Below are 22,657 nucleotides of genomic sequence, written 5' to 3' on the forward strand. Positions count from 1 at the left end.
ATTAAAAATTAATAGGCATGTAAATATAATTACAATATAAAATATTACACGTTTTTATTATGCATTTATCATATTATAGTGTATTATTGTTGCAATGAATGTTTCTTTTATTTACAATATTGTTTTCTTCTATTTATTTTTGTCCTCCTTTTCATTGTAAAAAAAGTTGGTCACCTTATTTTAAGCCATTGTAAGAACTTTTGCTTAAACATCATTTCTCATAGAGACCAAATCATCTAATTTAATGTTGCTTCCATCTCCCTTCAATCTCATGACCTTGTTTTGTCTTCTTCACAGCACTCAGTGATACCAGAGATTATCTGGTGTATTTATTTGTTGACTTCTATCAGTTTCCCTACTAGGAATCTGACTCCTTAATCACTGTCTCTCTCTTGTTTGTAACAGAACCTGGAACATATTCAATGAATCTGTTGAATGCATGTTATATATACCTTCAGTATCTTAATTTACTAAGGGTTTCTAATCTTCATATAGGGATCTATAGGGGCACAATAAATAAATGACAGTAATCTTAACATAGTATCATTAAGAAAACTTGAGTTAAGCCTGACTTGTGGTGGCACAGCAGATAAAGCATAGGCCTGGAATGCTCAGGTCGCAAGTTGGAAATATCAGTCAAGGCACATGAAAGCAACTACTACAAGTTGATGCTTCCTGCTCCTCTACCCCTCTCCTTTCTCTCTCTAAAATTCAATAAAGAAAAAAGAAAACGAGTTAAGAAAAACTTTATAGGGTTCTTAGAACGCTAAGGGCTCGAACAAGTTTTCTTTAAGTCTTGTTATAGCCATGTGTTTACGGATTTGTTGTTCCTGTTTATGACTAAGACGGGAACAAATCGCAATTATCACGGTTTAGCAATGGAGTTAGCACACGCCATAGCTCTCCAATTTTAAGAGAGAAAAAAGAGATTTCAAATAAGCCAAAACAAAATTTAGGAGTAATATAGCTGTTAAACCTTTACAAGGTTAGAAATGCAAAAGGAGGCCTGGTCTGAGTGAGGGTGACATAATGAGCAGGTGCTTTGGCTGAAAAGGAATGACCAGTAAGAATAAATAGCTGAATGCCTCACACAAATTCAAGCACTGCTACCTGAAATATGGCTATGGCTAAAGTAGCGGAAAGAAGTCTGAAATTAGGGGAAAAGAACCCTACAGACGATCAACTGAGGAATGGGAAACACGAGCTCAAGTGCATGAAGTTGAAATCGTGTTCCTTAACCAAAGACCATTCTAACGCAGAATGGTATTTTGGGCGGGCTGGAGATGGCATCTCCCAGGCTTCCGTCCTCCAGTTATTTCGAGTGGGCAGGTGAAGGCGGAGGTGCCTGCTCTCAGTTTGGCTCTGGGAAGGACATTCGGGAAGCTCTTTTCTCCCCGCCGAATCCTAAGCATTTCCCGAATTGGACTCAGGAAATCAAATGGTGCCTGGACCCCAGTTCTCCCCGGCCTCAGGCCTCCTAGGGAGGCTGCATCTCTGGCCTGGCTCAGAAGCCGGTCAGGGCTTGCGAACGGCCAGTGAACAGGACTCCAGCTTCAGCAGCAAGAAAGAGAGCGCCCACCTACACCCCTCCCGGACCGAACGCGGCGAAAAACCCGCGGGCACGCTAGAGACGCAGCGGCCGGGAAGGCGAGGCGGGGCGGGGCCGGGGCCGCAGGTCGCGGCTGGGGCGGAGGAAGCAGCCGCCGCCCCAGCTGAGGCAGTGTGGCTAGGGCCTTCCCGAGGGAGGGAGAGGAGAGCGAGTTCTTTCGAGCTTTTCCACCCGGCTCCGTCACGTCTGCCCGGCCCCGCCCGGTCCAGGTTCAGCCCCAGCCGCTCGGGCCACCGCCTCCTCTCCAGCCCAAGTAGGGGGGGGGAACCTCCGCCAGCGCCTTTAAGAGGCGTGGCCACGTGCTCCGCCCCCACCTGCCCCTCGCGCGCCAGTAAGGGGCGGGGTGTAGGAGGAGGTGCCGGGGCGGGAGGGGGAGCGAGAAGTGCCCTGGTGCGCAGGCGCAGTGGCCGGACGGAGGATCGTGTGTTTCCAAAATGGCGGCGGCGATGGATGTGGATACCCCGAGCGGCACCAACAGCGGCGCGGGCAAGAAGCGCTTTGAAGTGAAAAAGGTTGGGTCTCGCCAGCGCCTTCTTCAGGGAACTTAGAGAGGCGCGGATCTGGCTGGCAGGCCCGAGGAAGACCGAGACGCGGGGGAAAGGGCTTCATTTCAGGGCGTTCCTGGGACCGGGTACCACGGAAGGAAGCTGTGGGGGCAGGTCTTAGGCTTGATCGGCATGACTGCGGCCCACTGTTAGTGGCAATATTAGTTTCGCTAGGAGGGTAGGCGCCAATCACGAAGGTGCTTATTGAGATACGCAGGGTTTCGACTTGACTACGAGAGCCAAGCGCTTGAGCTGTCACTAGAATGGTGGGGGTGGCTAGGAGGAAGGAGAGGGTGGGGTGGGTAGAAGGGGGGGGCTGAGCGTTGCGGAGGGTGGAGGATGGGGCAGTGCAGCGAAAGCTGGGAACCTGAAGTCCTACCGCATTGGAGGCCTCTGAGGAACCGGGCTGATCTCCCTTCCCCTCCCTTTTCCGAAGCTCCGGGTCTCTCTGACCTTTACCCAGTCCTCGCCTCCTCGAGGCGTCAGTTACCAGTAGCCCCTTCTCTGTCCCAGGCTGCGCCGTGTAAGTGTCTTTAGTGTAACTCTTGGCGCTTTTGAGGTCTGTTGGTTTGTTACAAGCCGTCCCTGTCATAATATATCCAGAACCCCCCCTCCGCCCCCCAAAAAAGCATGGTGTAATTTGTTAAAAACAAAATGCGAGCCTAGATCTTGTGTCTTTTAAGGAAGGGTTGAATACGAGTTGCGAAAGACCTGCTAAAAGTAGGAAAACAAAAAATGTGGAACATTCTTTTTGCATGAAATGCCTTGTAGTGGTTTGCTAACAGTTTGGGAGAAAAGTGCTGATTCCTACCTAAGATAAAATAAATCTATTCAAAGTGAGGATTCTGAAAAAGGAAAGGTGTTATTCCTGGAATATCTAGCTAACCACAGACAGTATTCCCCTCCAAGTTGGTTTTTGGTGTTTCATTGTGGGCACTGCATGCTCCGTTACAACCAGCAGCCATATTGAAGAATAATAGAAGTAGGATATTGTTCCTCTAAGTTGAAGCTGTCGGATGAAAAGTGCTGAAGAAGTTCCTAGACACTGACACTTGGGATGGAAGAGATGACTATTGGAAAATGGCCTCAAATTAGGGGATGGAAAGGGAGTTTGGGAATATAATTGCAGAAGCCAGGAGGTTGAATTACTTAAATGCCATTTTTAGATAAACTCTTGCTGGAATTAATTAAATACAAGAGTCTGAGTATGAAAAGTTGAGAACTTCAGGTTATTTGGTGGTAGGAGCTAAACAAACTTCTACTGAATTTTAGAGTTTGTTATGAAGTGATCTTGTAAGATTTAAGTGATGACCTTGTTCTGTGTACTGACACTGGGTAATTAGTTATCCAGCTTATCCCACCCATCATCTTAGTTCATTCTGTTCCTAGCTTTCATCTCCCCACTCATGCATCCAAAGCTGCCTGGAAGAGCAGATATTTAGGCAGAAATTGAGCTTTTCTGCAACTGCCAGGGGAACTGGCATAATAATTCAACTCTGTGCTTATTAAACCTGAAACAAGCACTTAAAAATTATTGCTGATTTGCTTACATCGATAGCTTACCAAATTATTTGAAGCTGTAGAAAAAAATAAAATTAAAAGATGATTCATTTATTTCTGTGTTCATATACTCAGCTGTTTGGAAAATGGGTAAGCATACATGTAGGTTAATGATGCCATCTGATATAAGAATGAAGTAACATTCAGAAACTATTGTTTGGTGGTCCCTGTGGCCAAAGAAATGAAAACTGCAGCTGCAGCATGAAATTCTAGAGTGTATGTATGTGTATTACAAGGAGAGTGCTTTGTTCCCCCCTTTTTCTCTTTGCAGTGGAATGCAGTAGCCCTCTGGGCCTGGGATATTGTGGTTGATAACTGTGCCATCTGCAGGAACCACATTATGGATCTTTGTAAGTAACTGGAGGAGGATGGGAGGAAATTGAGAAGGTTACAGAGATTGTGGCTATCCTGATGTGACCAATTTTATTATTCACAATGAAATATAAAGCATAATCAGAGCACTTGGGGTCTTCTGAATTTAGTGCATTGTTATGTTTGAAATAGTTTTTAATGATGTTCTGGAGGCATACCCATCTCAGAATAAATCTAAAGAGGACAAGGCCACATTTAGAATGAATTGTGGACCCAGAGGCACTGTTGTCTTCTATATTTTTCATCTTGTACACAGATTCAAAGGCAGAGGTGAAAGGAAGATAGTAAACTTTGAACTAAATATCCTGTCAGAGCTAGTTTTTGCTGGGCAAGATTTATAAGTAAAAGAAGTTTAAGAAGTAAAGATTTGCCTGACTAGGCAGTGGTGCAGTGGATAGAGCATTGGACTGGGACGCGAAGGACACAGGTTCTGCAACCCCGAAGTTACCTTGAGCACAGGATCACTGGCTTGAGGTTGGGATCATAGACATGACCTTATGGTTGCTGGCTTGAGCCCAAATGTCACTGGCTTGAGCCCAAGGTCGCTGGCTTGAGCCAGGGGGTCAATCTGCTATAGTCCCTTGGTCAAGGCACATATGAGAAAGCAATCAATGAACAACTAAGGAGCTGCAATGAAGAATTGATGCTTCTCGTCTCTCTCCCTTCCTGTCTGTCTGACCCTATCCCTTTTTCTGACTCCGTTTCTGTTAAATAATTAAATAAAAATAAAGAAGTGAAGATTTTCTGTTTTCCCAAACACAGTTAAGAGGTAGTAACCATTAAATTTCATTGGTCCTCTATCCATGTTATATACTGCTATTCCCAACATCTAGCATACTGTCTAGTACATTATAGGTTCTCACTAAATATCTGCTCAGTGAATAGTAAAAACACAAAATTGAGGAACAGTTTGTGATTGTTGCAATTTGGAAAGCACAAAACATGGCAGGTGTTGGGTAGATTATTGCCCTTGGTTTCTGAGTTTTGACCCTGCTTACCTTTTCATACAGCAGTCAGAGCAGATAAGTAGCTATCGTGATGTTTAATATAGATAGAAGGAACTCATCACAGAAAAACACGTGCACATTTTTAAATGTGTTTGGGTGGGGTATTTGATTACATGCTTGCCAATTTCTTTGCCATGTGTTTTCACAAGGAGTTGTGCCAGTGAAAATTTTACTTTCTTGGGGCTCTCTTTTGTAAATAATGATTTTATATAACCCTGATTTTTTGTGTGTGTGACAGAGAGAAGGACAGATAGGGACAGACAGACAGGAAGGAGAGAAATGAGGAGCATCAATTCTTCTTTGCACACATTAGTTGTTGATTGATTGCTATCATATGTGCCTTGACTGAGGGGAGGACTACAGTAAAGCGAGTGACCCCTTGCTTAAGCCAGTGACCATGGGGTCATGTCTATGATCCCACACTCAAGCCAGTGAGCTTGCGCTCAAGCTGGAGACCTCAGGGTTTCAAACCTGGGTCCTCTGCATCCCAGTACGACGCTCTATCCACTGTGCCACCGCCTGGTCAGGCTGATTTTTTTTAAACTCTATACTTAAGTTGTGTGTCTCTGGATGAAAGAGAATGCACTTCTTAGAAAGACCATGACAGACAAAGAGCATTGATTGTCTGTCTTCTCTTAGAAAGAGTTGACCGCTTAAGGGATCAACATGGGTTTCAATTAAGATACCTGCTGTCTCATGTATTTTAAATGTCAAGTGAAGAAGTAGAACACTGCACTTCTATAACAAAAAATTATGAAAATATTTTGAAGTATCTTTTATTCATTCAATAAATATTTTTATCCTCGGCCATTTTGCTAGACAACAGAATAAAACAATAAATGAGATAAAAAATGAAACAGTAATTGAGATTAAGTCTTTGTCCTTAAGAAACATGCTCTTTTGTTTAATACAGACACTAAAAAGAAATCTGATTGCCACAGCTGGGCAAGTGGACTATGATTCTTGAAAAAGATTTTTTATTAAAGATGAAAATAAGAAACTTGTTTTAGCAATGACCATTTTTAAATAAATTCTGGTTTGGCATTAAGTGAATAATTATATACATAGCTGTAAATAAGAGTGATTATTGCTATGCCCCAGTTGGACTCTTCCACAAAGCATTATTAGTCTTAAGACTTCCTTTTTTGAGTCCAAATTGATATTATATGCCTGTATTTATTTAATTGATACTGTAGCTTTGTATTTATTTTATATTGCCCCATTTCTTGGTGTTTTACAGAGATGCTGAAATACACAATCTACTAGGTGTTATTTTCTCCATTACCTCGGGTAATCTAGTTCCAGATGAAGAAGGCATCCGGAGAGGCTTAGACCCAGGCTTTGTCCAGTCTCTTCCTAAAACCATAGTCCCATCAGTGTTTTGAAAGAGTGAATCTGTTCACTTCTGAGATGAAGCCATTGCTTCCTTAGCAGTATTGAAGTTTAAGAGTGCCTAAGCTTTGTATATCACATGAAATAAGCTGCCTTTGCCAGGGGTGTGATAGGAACCCGTTACATTCTGCTTGTCTGTCTGGTCTAGGTTGACTGTTCCAATGATCTTTCTTCTGTTTAAACTAACAACTTAATCTTTGCACCAAAAGCTTGAAGACATTTTATTTGGGAATATTTTACACTTGTATTTAGTAAGTTTTCATGCCATTTTACCTGGCATTCTAGATGGCTATCCTGCCTATATATTTTTGTTCTTTATTAGGGATTTTCTAGTAAGAAATAAATATATTTGTCCCCCATTCTTTGTTTATGGAAGTGGTTTTTGTTTGCCTATTCAAATATTAGGAGCCTACTTTGCATTTGGTGTAGAAAGACAGAGCCCCTTAAAAATAACCTAGACCTAGAAAAATATAAGCAAAATAAAGTACCTTAAAACAGTTTTGTTATTAATCATTGTGCCTTTATAGCTAATTTCATAATACATAGTCCTCATGTAAGTGAGAGGATCCAACTTGAAAGACATCAGATTTTATTTTCTCAGCCATCCCTTTATATGGTAGTATAGTCACAGCCCCAGTACATTCTTGAATATACGGTGTAGACCCTGAATCTCCACTTTTATTAGAAAGAAAACCCAGGTATCCTCTCTGTTGTATGAATCTGTGTAGCAAAAGCAAGTTCCAAAATTTCAGATTCTTTGCCTTTCATATTTTCAAAGGGTGGGGGGGATATATTACGATGTATCTCTTCCCCTAAGACCATTAACATCTCAGCATTATTTTCTTCCAATTTTATTATTTTTTACCCATAGAAGTTTGAAGTAATTGTTTCCTATTAAATAGTCTTTCCTGAAGCTTTTTCGTCTTCAGAAGGAAGACTCCATTTAGTTACCACTTTCAGAGAAAGCAAATTATACATTAGTAATTCTTGTTCCTTAAATATTTATCCCCAGGATAGCTCTACCGATTTTTTTTTTTTTTTTTTGACAGAGAGAAAGAGAGTCAGAGAGAGGGATAGACAGGAAGGGAGAGAGATGGGAAACATCAGTTTTTCATTGTGGCACTTTAGTTGTTTCATTGATTGCTTTCTCATATGTGCCCTGACCATGGGGCTACAGCAGACTGAATAACCCCTTGCCCAAGCCAGCGACATTGGGTTCAAGCTGACGAACTTTGCTCAAACCAGATGAATCCGTGCTCAAGCTGGCAACCTCAGTGTCTCGAACCTGGGTCCTCCACATCCCAGTCTAATGCTCTATCCACTGCGCCATGGCCTGGTCAGGCTCCACCGATCATTTCTTGATTTCAGATTTTCATTCTTTTGAAGTTCTCTTCTCTTCCTTCTGTATGAAATTTATATTGTATCCATTTCAGTAATTTGTTCTGTTCACCAGATGGACTCACTACCCCGGCCAGAGCATCACTGTGGGGTGGATGCCAGATCTCTAACCTGTTGGCCAGACAGATTTGCTTTGTTGACAGTGTTTTAAAGACTTGATATTTGAGCCTGACCAGGCAGTGGTGCAGTGGATAGAGCATCGGACTGGGATGTGGAAGACCCAGGTTTGAGACCCCACAGTCGCCAGCTTGAGCACAAGCTCATCTGCGTGAGCAAAAAAAAAAAAAAAGCTCACCAGCTCGGACCCAAGGTCACTGGCTCAAGCAAGGGGTCACTCGGTCTGCTGAAGGCCCGTGGTCAAGGCACATATGAGAAAGCAATCAATGAACAAGGTGTTGCAACGAGAAACTGAGGATTGATGCTTCTCATCTTTCTCTGTTCCTGTCTGTCTGTCCCTATCTTTCCCTCTCTCTGACTCTCTCTCTGTCCCTGTAAAAAAAAAAAAAGACTTGATATTTGATGTCTTTGTACAGAGCATACCCTACATTTTGCTGCAGGCCTTTTCATTCCCTTTTATCTTGCTTTTGTCCCAGTTCACGTGTGTCTGCCTGATTCTCTTAGGCTATGGAGCTTTATTCAGGTGGGCAAGCCTGGATGTTCTGAGAGCCTACAAGGAAGCATTCACTAAGAATAGGGAAAAGATGCCAGTTATCAAAACAGTAAAAGTTATGAGGTGACTTTGTTTATGAAATTTACAAAATTAGGAGGAATTACTTTCATTTGGACAAGTCAGGCTATGGTCAGAATTAGTGCCTTTTCCTTTGTTAGTCTGTTTTTGTTTTGGGTTTGGTTTTTTTTTTTTTTTTTTTTTTTGTATTTTTCTGAAGTTGGAAACGGGGGGGGGGGGCAGTCAGACAGACTCCCGCATGAGCCCAACGGGGATCCACCGGCATGCCCACCGGGGGGCGATGCTCTGCCCATCTGGGGCGTTGCTCCACTGCAACCAGAGCCATTCTAGCGCCTGAGGTAGAGGCCATAGAGCCATCCCCAGTGCCCGGGCCAACTTTGCGCCAGTGGAGCCTCGGCTGCGGGAGGGGAAGAGAGAGACAGAGAGGAAGGAGAGAGGGAGGGGTGGAGAAGCAGATGGGCCCTTCTCCTGTGTGCCCTGGCTGGGAATCGAACCTGGGACTCCTGCACGCCAGGCTGACACTCTACCACTAAGCAAACCGGCCAGGGCCTGTTAGTCTGTTTTTGATCAATGGTAGGAATTCATTGCAAAGCATACTGTTAAGTCACATCTCTGCCTTATCTGTTCTTCATCCTTTTTGACATTCATTAAAAAAACAATTATGACTAATTAATTAACTGAAGATTTTGTTCAGGTTTGCACCACTTTTTTCCCCAGCCTACCCTCAAATCATGTCATTATGTAATTGTGTAGGTAGGACTGCTATAGGTTGAAAGGTTGCTCCTGTGGTCTGTGATCTTGTTGCTCTTGTTCCCACAGGCATAGAATGTCAGGCTAACCAGGCGTCTGCCACTTCCGAAGAGTGCACTGTCGCGTGGGGAGTCTGCAATGTAAGGAAACATCTTTCCCTATCAGCATGGCTTGTAAACATATTAACGCTTTTTCTGATTTGCCATTCTTAAAAATAACTATGAAAAAAAATAACTAACCCACCTTTCTTTCAAAAGGTATACAAATAGTAAAAAAAGATTTTAAATCTTTGTACTATTCACCTGTTCCAGGGTAAAAATTTTGAGTTATTGCAGAAGCCCACATTTATTTTTTTTTAATTTTTTTTAATTTATTTTATTTTATTTTTTTTTTCATTTTTTCTGAAGCTGGAAACAGGGAGAGACAGTCAGACAGACTCCCGCATGCGCCCGACCGGGATCCACCCGGCACGCCCACCAGGGGCAACGCTCTGCCCACCAGGGGGCGATGCTCTGCCCATCCTGGGCGTCGCCATGTTGCGACCAGAGCCACTCTAGCGCCCGAGGCAGAGGCCACAGAGCCATCCCCAGCACCCGGGCCATCTTTGCTCCAATGGAGCCTTGGCTGCGGGAGGGGAAGAGAGAGACAGAGAGGAAAGCGCGGCGGAGGGGTGGAGAAGCAAATGGGCGCTTCTCCTGTGTGCCCTGGCCGGGAATCGAACCCGGGTCCTCCGCACGCTAGGCTGATGCTCTACCGCTAAGCCAACCGGCCAGGGCCTTTAAATTTTTTTTTTTAATTTTTTTTTTTAAATTTATTTATTCATTTTAGAGAGGAAAGGGAGAGACAGAGGGAGAGGGAGAGAGGAGAAACAGAGAGAGAGAAGGGGGAGGAGCTGGAAGCATCAACTCCCATATGTGCCTTGACCAGGCAAGCCCAGGGTTTCGAACCAGCGACCTCAGCATTTCCAGGTCGACGCTTTATCCACTACGCCACCACAGGTCAGGCCAGAGGCCCACATTTATTAGCAACATGTCAGTTACAGAGTTGGCCCACATTTATTAGCAACATTTTGGAGAGTCATCTTCGCAAATTGCTTTCAAAGTCTTTGGCACAGGGTTTGGAATATTCTCCTGTTGATGGTAATCTTTACCTTCTTAACAGAAATTTTTGTTAAGGTTAGGTGTCTTATAGAACTAAATTTGGTGATTAAATTGACTGTTCAAGTGTGTGTGTGCGTGTACATTCAACGTGCATTTTAAGTGTGGCAAATGAACTAAGTTAAGAATTTCTTTTAAAATATGGCTCATGCCAGAAATGTTTTGTGCAGCATCATTGGACTGAATGTACAGCCTTCCAGGGTGTGACAGCTGTGAAGGATAACAAACATCAAATATGTTATTTCTAGCATGTGTTAAAAATTCATCCTTATAGCTATATAGTTCCACTCAGATGAGCTAAAATTCCTGTCTGGACCTCCTGTGCCAAGGGGACTGGGGACCCACAGCGCCTTGTATGACACGGGCCTAAGAGGCTTGGAGTCAGACCACCATTCCCTGTCTATGCAACTTAACCTGTGGCTTGGGCAGGTATTAGACATATGTCAGCCTGGGTTCCCTCATGTAAAATAGGGCTAACAGTAGCCTGAATAGAGTTTACTCAGAATGAAATAATTTTATGTTCAAAGTGCTTGGAAAAAACACTTCCTGGCACATAATAAGCATAAGTGTTTGCTAAAGAAATACAAACACTTTGGAGTAGTGGTTGCTACTGAAGAGATAATAGGTATCAGTACTTGAGGCTCACCTACTCTATGTTGTGACCATCTTAATTCTGTCAGGGTCCTCTGGGCTGTTTCACAGAAGCCTGTATTGGCTAAGGGACAGCATTTGTTGTTCATTGGGATAAAGAAAGAAAATACATTGGGCTCTTTGCTCTCTCTCTGGCATTCAGGCATATACTAAGAACCATGTTACTCTGTGGTGGAAGGAAAAGGGAGTGGGCTTCTCCTAATTTGGCTAAGGAGAGACTTACACAGAGAGACTGCCATAACAAGGAGCCAGCGTGAAGCCTGTGACAGAAGCCTTTGGTTTAGTCCTGGATTCTGGTTCTGGGTCTTTACTGACCAGTTCTATGAAATAGGCAGGGCACTTTACTTGTCTGGGTTTCAGTTTTCTGTCTATACAATGAAGATGATAATACCTGTCATACTTGCTTGCCAGGGTCACTGTAGTGCTCAAATATATGTTGACATCTTTTGTAAAGTATAAAGCACTGGTCAGTGTACTTTGAGACTCCTCAGCATACCCATAATATATCTTAGATTATTAACAGGAAAAAAGTTGGGATTGGGAATATTCAGGGATGCTGCCACCTGCCATGCAACCTCATTTGCATCCCCTTTCCCTTTTTTCCTGTGGTAGCTGCGGTGTTTAAGGACCCTGTGCTGCTACAGAGTGCCTCATGGGGGAAGTGGCAGGTGGAAAAGGGTGTCACAGGTCCCATTAGGTGAGCCTGTCTTTGTGATAAAGAAAAGTTTCTCAGCCTGACCAGGTGGTGGCGCAGTGGATAGAGTGTCGGACTGGGATGCGGAGGACCCATGTTCGAGACCCCGAAGTTACCAGCTTGAGCGCAGGCTCATCTGGTTTGAGCAAAAGCCCACCAACTTGAGCCCAAGGTTGCTGGCTCCAGCAAGGGGTTACTTGGTGTGCTGGAGGCCCGCGGTCAAGGCACATATGAGAAAGCAATCAGTGAAAAATTAAGGTGTCGCAACGCGCAATAAAAATCTAATGATTGATGCTTCTCATCTCTCCGCTCCCATCTGTCTGTCCCTGTCTATCTCTCTCTCTGACTCTCTGTCTCTGTTAAAAAAAAAAAAAGAAAAAGTTTCTCAGCTGTCTGTCTTTTATTTATTTATTTATTTTAAAATTTATTTATTTATTTTTTATAGAGACAGAGAGAGTCAGATAGGGACAGACAGACAGGAACAGAGAGAGATGAGAAGCATCAATCATCAGTTTTTCATTGCAATGGCTTAGTTGTTCATTGATTGCTTTCTCATATGTGCCTTGACTGTGGGGCTACAGCAGACCGAGTAACCCCTTGCTCAAGCCAGCGACCTTAGGTCCAAGCTGGTGAGCTTTTTTGTTCAAACCAGATGAGCCCGTGCTCAAGCTGGCAACCTCGGGGTCTCGAACCTGGGTCCTCTGCATCCCAGTTTGATGCTCTACCCACTGCATCACCGCCTGGTCAGGCAGCTCTCTGCCTTTTAGAAATTATTTATTTTTATTTTACTGATTTTAGAGAGGAAGGAAGGAAGGAAGAGAGACACACAGAAATATTGATCTGTTTCTGTAAGTGACCTGACCAGGGATGGAACTGGCAACCCTTGTGTTTTGGGGTAAGGCTTCAACCAACTGAGCTATCTGGCCAGGAAAGGGATCTTCCAAAAGTTGTCAGTCTAGGAGAGTATTTGTCCTGTTGAATATCCGTAAGTGTACTAGCTTTGGATTCCATTCTTAATTACTGAATTCTGTTTTGTCTTTGTCAAAAGACAGTTCACAAGATAATTGATACTGTGATTCTTCTTTAACTGACCAGATTTCAAGGCTGTTTCTAAACCAAGCCTGCAAAAGCTTTCATTATTTTGTTGGGTGTCAGCGTTTTTCCCCTGTCTCCATCTCAGCTGACCTATCCAGGACAGATTAGATGAGGAGGAACACTTGCCACTTCTGTCTTAAAACTCGACGCATATGAGCAGGGTGAGGGGAATAAATGGCCATGACAGAGATGTTGTGGTTGGTATCTGCAGATCATTATGGCACGCACGCTTTCCTTTTCCCTAAATCTGAAAGTCAATCCCTAGCTCTCTGTCAGTTACCAGTATTTGTGGTACTCTTGTCTTGTTTCTATGTTGATCCTTAAATAAGCCCGTTGATGCTCAATTTATTGCTTGTGGGAAGTTTGCTCATCATAATACTTCTTTTTATCCTAATTTTCTATCTCATTCCCTTTTAAGACGAAGTCCGTCACCCATTAAAGGTTTATTGATGGCCTGACCTGTGGTGGCGCAGTGGGATAAAGCGTCGACCTGGAACACTGAGGTCGCCGGTTCCAAACCTTGGGCTTGCCTGGTCAAGGCACATATGGGAGTTGATGCTTCCTGCTCCTCCCCCTTCTCTCTCTCTCTCTCTGTCTCTCTCTCTCACTCCTCTCTCTCTAAAAAAATCAATAAATAAGATATTTTTTAAAGGTTTATTGAGCACTGAACTCTTATAATAGCACTATGTCTATGAACAAATCTGGAAATAAAATCCTCTGAATAGAATTGACCTGGGTGTGGGAAGTTTGAGGAACATCCATCTCAACTCTGGGTGGGTGGCAGTGTCAGTACACTACCAGGGGCTGAGAATGCTCTTCTCCTAGGGTTCCTATTCTCCAAGGGGGGTGGGTACAGCTGGGGATCAAGAGTGGGGAAGTTTGAGGCCCTGGCCAGTGGCTCAGTGGATAGAACATTGGCTGAGCCTATGGACATCCTAGGTTCAATTCCTGGTCAGAGCACACAGGGGAAGCAACCATTTGCTTTTCTTCCTTCTCTGTCCCACTTCTCTTTCTCTTCCCCTCCCATAGCCACTCGATTGGTTCAAGTGTTGGCCCAGGTGTTGACAATAGATCAGTTGATTCAAGTTTCAGCCCCAGATGGGGGTTGCCGGGTGGATCCCAGTCAGGACACATCCAGGATTCTGTCTTTACTCCCCTCCTTTCACTTAAAAAAAAGAAAAAGAATGAGGTGGTTTGCCCTGACCGGATAGCTCAGTTACAGCAGCATCCCAGGGCACAGAGGTTGCCAGTTCCAACCCCGGTCAGGGAATATACAAGAGCAGCTTGATGTTTCTATTTCTCTCTCTCCCCCTTCTCCTTCTCCCTCTTCCTCTCTTGCTGAAATCAATAAATAAAAAAGTAAAAAGAATGGGGAAGTTTGAAATCTGCATGTGATCAAGGGCCTCCTGTGTGTGTCTGAGGACTGTAGACGCATCCCCTTACAGACCAAATAGTACCAGAGAGCCACTTTCCATCTTAAGAGAGAGGGAGAGGACTCACCGTTCTTCCTAAATAGTTTCCTCCTTTAGTAATAATGACACTTCTTGCAAAATGTTTCATTGGAAATAACCTTGTACTTAACCAAAGTGCATAGATTATGTTCTTTTGCCTCTCATTGTTTCTTGTCTCCCAGTATTCTTCTCCAGTCCCCAGTGTGTAACCACTCCACTGCTTCTGAGACATATTGTCAGTAGATGATTTAGTTTACAGTTATTTTTAATAAAATGTGTCTTTTCTTCCAGCATGCTTTTCACTTCCACTGCATCTCTCGCTGGCTCAAAACACGGCAGGTGTGTCCCCTGGACAACAGAGAGTGGGAATTCCAAAAGTAGGTATCTCTGACTGTTTTGATGTTAAAAGACTGGGATTTGTGGTCAGTGCTGTTCTTTGCCTCACCTCAGGCTGAAGGGTGCATAGTCTTAAAACATGGAGCCATGGAATATAACTTATAGCTTTTGGTTAATTAAAGACTCATCTGTGTGGAAAGTGCACAAGGTACAGCCAACATTGGAAGTTTGCAGCCTAGAGTTCTCAACTGTCGAGGGGTCTATGAAAGTAGAAAAATATGAGAATCCTCAAATTATTAAGTATTTTCAAAATCACATTTATAATAAGGCTGTAGGGGCTAACTAATCCCAGGTATCTTTGTTTTAGGCGGAATCATATCCACCTATCTTTTTTCTTTGGTTTGTCTCATGTTAATTAATTCTGATATGGCATTTATGTCTATTTCAACTAAATTATTATGTAAGTAAAACATGGTATGATAAAATTTTTTAAATTTAAATGCTCAAGCCTGACCAGATGGTGGCGCAATGGATAGAGCATTGGACTGGGACGCAGAGGACCCAGGTTTGAAACCCCAAGGTCACTGGCTTGAGTGTGGGATTATAGACATGATCCTGTGATCGCTGGCTTGAGCCCAAAGGTCACTGGCTTGAGCAACGGGTCACTCGCTCTGCTGTAGCCCCTCCCCCCATCAAGGCACATATGAGAAAGCAATCAATGAACAACTAAGGTCCCACAATGAAGAGTTGATGCTTCTCATCTCTCTCTCTTCCTGTCTGTCCCTATCTGTCCCTCTGTCTCTGTTGCAAAAAAGAAAAATGAGAAGAAAAAAAAAATTTAAATGCTCCAAAGGATGGACCACAAAGATTAGTCTTCCATGCCCTGGCCAGATAGCTTGGTTGGTTAGAGCAGTGGTCCCCAACCTTTTTTGGGCCACAGACCGGTTTAATGTCAGAAAATATTTTCACTGACCAGCCTTTAGGGTGGGACGGATAAATGTATCATGTGACCGAGACAAGCATCAAGAGTGAGTCTTAGCCCTGGCCGGTTGACTCCGTGGTAGAGTGTCAGCCTGGGGTGCGGAAGTCCCGAGTTCGATTCCCGGCCAGGGCAACAGGAGAAGCGCCCATCTGCTTCTCCACCATCCCCCTCTCCTTCCTCTCTCTCTCTTCCCCTCCCACAGCCAAGGCTCCATTGGAGCAAAGATGGCCCGGGCGCTGGGGATGGCTCCATGGCCTCTGCCTCAGGCGCTAGAGTGGCTCTGGTCGCAACAGAGCGACGCCCCGGAGGGGCAGAGCATCGCCGCCTGGTGGGCGTGCCAGGTAGATCCTGGTCGGGTGCATGCGGGAGTCTGTCTGACTGCCTCCCCGTTTCCAGCTTCAGAAAAATTAAATAAATAAATAAATAAATAAATAAATAAATAAATAAAAAAGAGTAAGTCTAGACGGATGTAACAGAGGGAATCTGGTCATTTTTTAAAACTAAAACATCGTTCAGACTTAAATATAAATAAAACGGAAATAATGTAAGTTATTTATTCTTTCTCTGCGGACCAGTACCAAATGGCCCACAGACTGGTACCAGTCCGCAGCCCAGGGGTTGGGGACCACTGGGTTAGAGCATCATCTGGAAGAACAGAGGTTATTTTATCCCTGGTCAGAGCACATACAGGAACAGATTGATGTTCCTGTTTGTCTGTCTGTCTCTCTCTCCCCCCTTCTTCTCACTCTAAAACCAATAAAATAAACATTTTTTAAAAAAGAAAGAAAGGAAGTTAAAAATAAAATTAGTCTTCACCTTCGTTTTCTAATCTTGTTCCTGGAGATAACCATCAACAAGAGCTTCTTAGCTTTCCTATTTACATATATGTACTTGTATGTATATATATGGGGGCTATACCTATATAATTTTTCCTTTAACATAGATACAAGCATCTTATATAGTAATTTACTTTGCATTTCCATTTCATTTTGGAGATTTTTCATATCCACATATCAAAATACCTCCTTTCTAATGGTTGCAGAGCATGTTTTTTTTTTTTTAATTTCAACTTATTTTTTTTTTTAAACTATGTTTTTATTATTTTTTATTTTTTTTCTCTTCATTTTAGAGAGGAGAGAGAAAGGGAGAGAGAGACAGAGAGACAGAGAGGGAGAGAGAGAGGAGAGAGAGAAGGTGGGGAGGAGCTGGAAGCATCAACTCTCATATGTGCCTTGACCAGGCAAGGCCAGGGTTTCGAACCAGCGACCTCAGCATTTCCAGGTCGACGCTTTATCCACTGCGCCACCACAGGTCAGGCTGCAGAGTATGTTTTTATGTTGATACACCATAGTTTATTTAATGAGTTCCTGTTAATAGACATGTAAGTTTTCAGTTTCTCACTGTTAAAAACAATGTGTAGGGATAAAAACATCCTCGAACACGAATCTTTGTGTGTATGTGCAAGTAGTGTATATCTCAAGCAATAATTCTTAGAAGAGGAATTTCTGGGTAAGGAGTATGTACATTTTTATTTTCGATATGTCAGGTTTCCCTTTCCTAAGAATATGTACTTGTTTATACTCTCTCTAAACAGTGCATATACACCCATACACATACAAGTACATATATACGGGGTCCTCGGGTTACAACACAGTTTCATTCCTACCACAGTGATATAACCTGAATTTTGGTGTAAGTCAAAACACACCCTATCCTAACACAAACAGAACACTTGCGCTTTTAACAGTCCAAAATGGCATAGGTAAGCGTGCTGGGGGACGCCATCTCTCTCACTCATATGTCACGTTACTACATATTCTTTCACCACACGCAACCAAACTTGTTTGCCAACATAGTCCATAAGCATGACGCTAACAGCATAAGCCGAAACACTCAGGTCTCAATTTTTTAAAGTTTTTATGGGAGTGAGTATCATAAACCCAAAACATCATAATGTCCAGACTGTTGTAACCTGATGAACCCCTGTATAGAGATAGCCAGGAAAGCTAAGAAACTCTTGCTGATGGTTACCTCCAGGAGTGAGATTAAAAGACCAAGGTGAAAGACTCATTTCCATCTTAGCAACTCTAATAGTTGCAAATTAGTATTCAATTGCATTTTTAGAATTTTGAGTGAGGTTGGACTACTTTTTATGTTTTTATGCCTCATGTTTTTCTGTGTAATGCCCTTTTTTTCTGTTGAATTATTGGTCATTTTCTTTGTCAAATTTTTATGAGAAAGGGGATGTTTATTTAGATATGAGTTTTGATTAGTAGAATGTAATTAGTTTTTTTAATTGTTAAATTAACTTTAGAGAGGAAGGGAGAAGAGACAGAGAGACAGGAACATTAATCTGTGCCTATATGTGCCCTGACCAGGGATCAAATCAGCAATCTCTGCACTTTGCAACGGTGCTCTAACCAATGGAGTCATCCAGCCAGGGTAGAATGTAATTAGTTTTGAAATTAAAAAAAATATAGAGTTCTTTAGCCTGACCAGGTGGTGGTGCAGTGGATAGAGCACTGACCTGGGATGCGGAGGACCCGGGTTCGAAACTCCGAGGTCACCAGCTTGAGCACTGGCTCATCCAGCTTGGGAGCGGCTTGAGCAAGGGGTCACTCACTCTGCTGTAGCCCCCCCCCCCCCATCAAGGCACATATGAGAAAGCAATCAATGAACAACTAAGGTGCCACAACGAAGAATTGATGCTTCTCATCTATTTCCCTTTCTGTCTGTCTCTGTCTCTCTCTTTTGTTTAAAAAAAAAAAAAAGGATTCTTCCATGTGTTAAGCATTTAGAAAACCCTTATTGTACAGTTATTTTGCTTTTGGACTTGGTTATTTATTTAGGTAAGGAGTTTTGGAAGTCATATCAAATTCAAATGCATGTTCATTTTAAAGATGCCGCCAAATAGTCTCTAACTCATACAGTTGCACTCTGTTCAGCAAAGTGTGTGCTAAGTAATGTGTCAGATATGAAAATGTACGAGACAGTCCTTCCCTGTTCTTGGGGAGCTTACATTCTGATTAGAATCATGACAGTAATACATGTCAAGGCAGAAGAACTTTTCTGAGTTCTCAAGAGGCCTTTGTGACTTGCTTCTCACAAGAGCAGGCTCAGGATTCTGTTTTAGACCAAAACTGTCTCATGTTGCCCATTACATATGCCCAGAGCTGAACCTAAAAAGTAGGGAGTGTGAAGAATTCCTAGTGTTGGGCTTTGACACTGCCACTATATCCAGCCAGTGACAGCCTGGCAGTGGTTTCCAGTGCACTGGGAAAACAAAATGATAAGAGACAAATTAGAGCTTTCTTTAATCTGATAGGCAACTTCTAGGTTCTCCAGCCCACTAACAAACACTAGCATCTACTCTGTGTGGAGTCTAGCATAACTGCTTTTTAGACAATATTCAAGTGGATTTCTTATGAAAAGTGCTTTAAGGATCTAATAGTCTCAGGAAGATTAAAACACTGATCCAGAGTTCAGTATCTTGGTTTCCATCCATATTTATATTTTTTTTGTGTGTGACAGAGACAGAGAGAGGGACAGACAGACAGGAAGGGAGAAAGATGGGAAGCATCATTTCTTCATTGCATCACCTTAGTTTCTCATTGATTGCTTTCTCATAGGTACCTTGACCGGGGGGATACAGCAGACCGAATGACCCCTTGCTCAAACCAGATGAGCCCGTGCTCAAGCGGGCGATCTCAGGGTTTTGAACCTGGGTCCTCCGTGTCCCATCTGATGCTCTGTCCACTGCGCCACTGCCTGGTCAGGCTATACATATGTTTTTTACAAAGTATTTTAATCAGAGGCTAACTGCCCCAAAAGAACCACTAGGACAAACAATTAAGTAAGATAATGAATTTTGTGTTCAAGAAATCCATTTAGCCTGACCTGTGGTGGCGCAGTGGATAAAGCATCGACCTGGAAATGCTGAGGTCGCCGGTTCGAAACCCTGGGCTTGCCTGGTCAAGGCACATATGAGAGTTGATGCTTCCAGCTCCTCCCCCCTGTCTCTCTCTCCTCTCTCTCTCTCTCTCTCTCTCTCTCTCTCTCTCTTGTCTTTCTCTCTCCCTCTCTTTCTCCTCTCTAAAATGAATAAATAAAATAAAATAAATTAAATTTAAAAAAAAGAAATCCATTTATATGTGGAAGAAATTCCCTGGACTTGTTTACTTTTTTTTTTTTTTTTTGTGACAGAGACAGAGAGAGTCAGAGAGAGGGACAGATAGGGACAGACAGGAAGAGAGAGAAATGAGAAGCATCAATTCCTCGCTGCGGTACCCCAGTTGTTCATCAACTGCTTTCCCATATGTGCCCTGATAGGGGAACAACAGCAGACTGAGTGACCCCTTGCTCGAGCCAGCGACCTTGGGCTCAAGCTGGTGAGCCTTGCTCAAACCAGATGAGCCCACGTTCAAGCTGGTGACCTCGGGGTCTTGAACCTGGGTCCTCTGCGTCCCAGTCCAACTCTCCATCCAATGCACCACCGCCCGGTCAGGCTTGTTTACTTTTATAATCATGGCAGAGCCAAATTTTGGCTTCTGGGGAAATCAGAATCCACTTGAAATCCATGCTTAGTTATTCTACTTTCTGTAGTGCTGAATGCAGTCAGAGCTCTAATGGCTGCTGGTTATAGATTTTGGAAATGAAGGCTGTTCTATTACTATTCTCTGTACTGCTTTACCCCAAACCTGCCTTTGTACTGGAGTGGAGGTGAAAAAAAAGCTGCCATCCGTGGGCGGGGGGGGGGGGGGATGTCAAGATCTCAAACTGTCTGAGCAACCAGCAGCTCTGACTTTTTCTCTCACCTTTATTTTGTGTGTATGTGTGTGTGTGTGGCAGAGAGAGGGACAGACAGACAGGAAGGGAGAGAGATGAGAAGCATCAATTCTTCGTTGCGGCACCTTAGTTGTTCATTGATTCCTTTCTCATATGTGCCTTGACCATGGGGCTACAGCAGACTGAGTGACCCCTTGCTCGAGCCAGCTACTTTGGGCTCAAGCTGGTGAGCTTTGCTCAAACCAGATGAGCCTGTGCTCAAGCTGGCGACCTTGGGGGTCTCGAACCTGGGTCCCCCGCGTCCCTATCCGACGCGCTATCCACTGCGCCACTGCCTGGTCAGGCTCTCTCACCTTTCTAATACTGCCCAGCATCTGTCTGCTGACTAGAAGGAAGGTCAGGTGAGTATGATTGAGTCCCTTCACTAAGAGCAGTTGAGGGTAATAGGTAAGATGAAAGAGCAGAGAACAGTGTCATAACCCAATCTTGTAGCACACTTACATCTTTTCAAAGTTCTAATCAAATTTGCTCATGTTTAAGCCGGTTTTATAGTCTCAAAACATGAAATTACTAAGGAATTAGTAAAATACTTTACTTTGTCTTTCAGATACGGGCACTAGAAAAAAGAATATTCTTCCATCAAGCTAACTGTTTTGTTACTCATTTAATGACTTGCCCTCCTGTTACTTATTTGTAAATTAGATAGAACCGGGTCTTCTTTGTCTTTTCTGTTTGTTGTTCCTGAAGTTCTATTGTGTTGTGTCAAATAAAATCCGGTTGGATTCTAGAAAAGATGCTGTCTCTTGTGTATGTGATAAAAGTGAACATAAATAAAAGGTTCCCTCTTCCTAGGTTGGAAAGCCAGCTTGTGAAAATGAGATGTTTGTACATTAGAGTCAGAGCAGAGGTGTCCTGTGAGCACATCACTTAGTCACAAGGCTTCTGTCTATAGCCTGGTTACTGATGACAATCTTGGGCAAGTCGCCTCTGCTCTAAGCTTTCCTCCTCTATATGGTGGCTTCTAAGAACTCAATGGCATCATGTAGGCACAGAAAGAGGCTTTGTAAACTGTAAAAGCACCATACAAATGTTAACTTTGTATACGACAGGTTGCTTTCTGTTCTTAGTTTAGAAGAGTAAACTTGAAAAAATCTAGTGTTTAGTCTTGGTTGGCAGAAGAATAATTTAAGAACTCAAGTTAAAAATTGGTGTCACTGGAGACCCGCCCTGGAAATGCGTGTTTAAGCTTTCTGTGTGCTTCCTTGCCTGAGCTACTGAGGGTCTAAGTTCGGGCAGCCAAAGAGTGTGGTAGGTAACGGACATCCGCTCAAGGGTCATTTCCTCTCTGAGAAGGGACAGCCCTTGCTGAAGGAAGGTGAACAAGATGCTCAGATGAGAGCAGCAATTAACCAAAAGTTTATAGAAACCGGAGAAAGAACACCTCGAAGAGTTGCTGAGAGCTTCATTCATTGAACGTGGCTGGAAGGCACACAGTAAAGAATTAAAGAAAATGCACTAGAACACATTACTGTTGATGATCTGGTGGCTGAAATCACATCAAAAGGCAGAGCCCTGCTACCTGACAGTGTAAAGAAGGAGCTTCTACAAAGAATAAGAACATTCCTTGCTCAGCATGCCAGCCTTTAAGATTGATTTATATTGTGTTGTTTTGTGGTCTTATTTCTGACAGTAAAACTTGCCATAAATTAGGAATCACTTTCCCAAAATAAAATCTTTTTTTGTATGATGGTATACAGTTTTCAGTAATGATGTATACATTATATTAATTTTTCCCCCTAAATGTGTTATTTTAATAAATATCATGAATGAGTTTGAAAAAAAAGTTGTTGTCATAGTCTGACCAGTGTTGGTTTAGTGGATAGAACATCTACCTGGGACTTTGAGGTCCCAGGTTCAAAACCCTGAGGGTTTCCGGCTTGGGTGCAGGCTCATCCAGCTTGAATGCGGATCATTATCATGATCCCATGGTCACTGGCTTGGCTTGAGCCCTTCCATCAAGGCACATATGAGAAGCAATCAGTGAACAGCTAAAGTAACACAACTATGGGTTGATACTTCTCATCTCTCTTTCCTCCTCTCTGTCCCCCAACCCCTTCTCCCCCCCCTCCTCTTTCCTCCTCCTCTCCCCCTGCCCCCCTCAAATAAATGGTATCACTTCAAGTTG

The 22,657-nt window shown here is 43.2% G+C and overlaps 1 protein-coding gene and 1 pseudogene across 1 annotated transcript; both read left to right on the top strand.

Moving 5' to 3' along the window:
• The first annotated feature begins 1,966 nt into the window (after nucleotides 1-1,966).
• On the top strand, nucleotides 1,967-21,264 carry RBX1 (ring-box 1). Its single transcript, XM_066358489.1, has 5 exons — nucleotides 1,967-2,121; nucleotides 3,986-4,064; nucleotides 9,391-9,461; nucleotides 14,661-14,746; nucleotides 21,080-21,264. Exons 1-5 carry the CDS (start codon nucleotides 2,044-2,046, stop codon nucleotides 21,090-21,092), a joined length of 327 nt encoding a protein of 108 aa, XP_066214586.1. The 5' UTR covers nucleotides 1,967-2,043; the 3' UTR covers nucleotides 21,093-21,264.
• A 240-nt stretch (nucleotides 21,265-21,504) lies between these two features.
• LOC136388402 (transcription and mRNA export factor ENY2-like) lies at nucleotides 21,505-22,224 on the top strand (annotated as a pseudogene).
• Nucleotides 22,225-22,657: the final 433 nt, after the last annotated feature.

The sequence above is a fragment of the Saccopteryx leptura genome, chromosome 1, assembly GCF_036850995.1.
Source record: "Saccopteryx leptura isolate mSacLep1 chromosome 1, mSacLep1_pri_phased_curated, whole genome shotgun sequence".
NCBI classification, from domain to species: domain Eukaryota; kingdom Metazoa; phylum Chordata; class Mammalia; order Chiroptera; family Emballonuridae; genus Saccopteryx; species Saccopteryx leptura.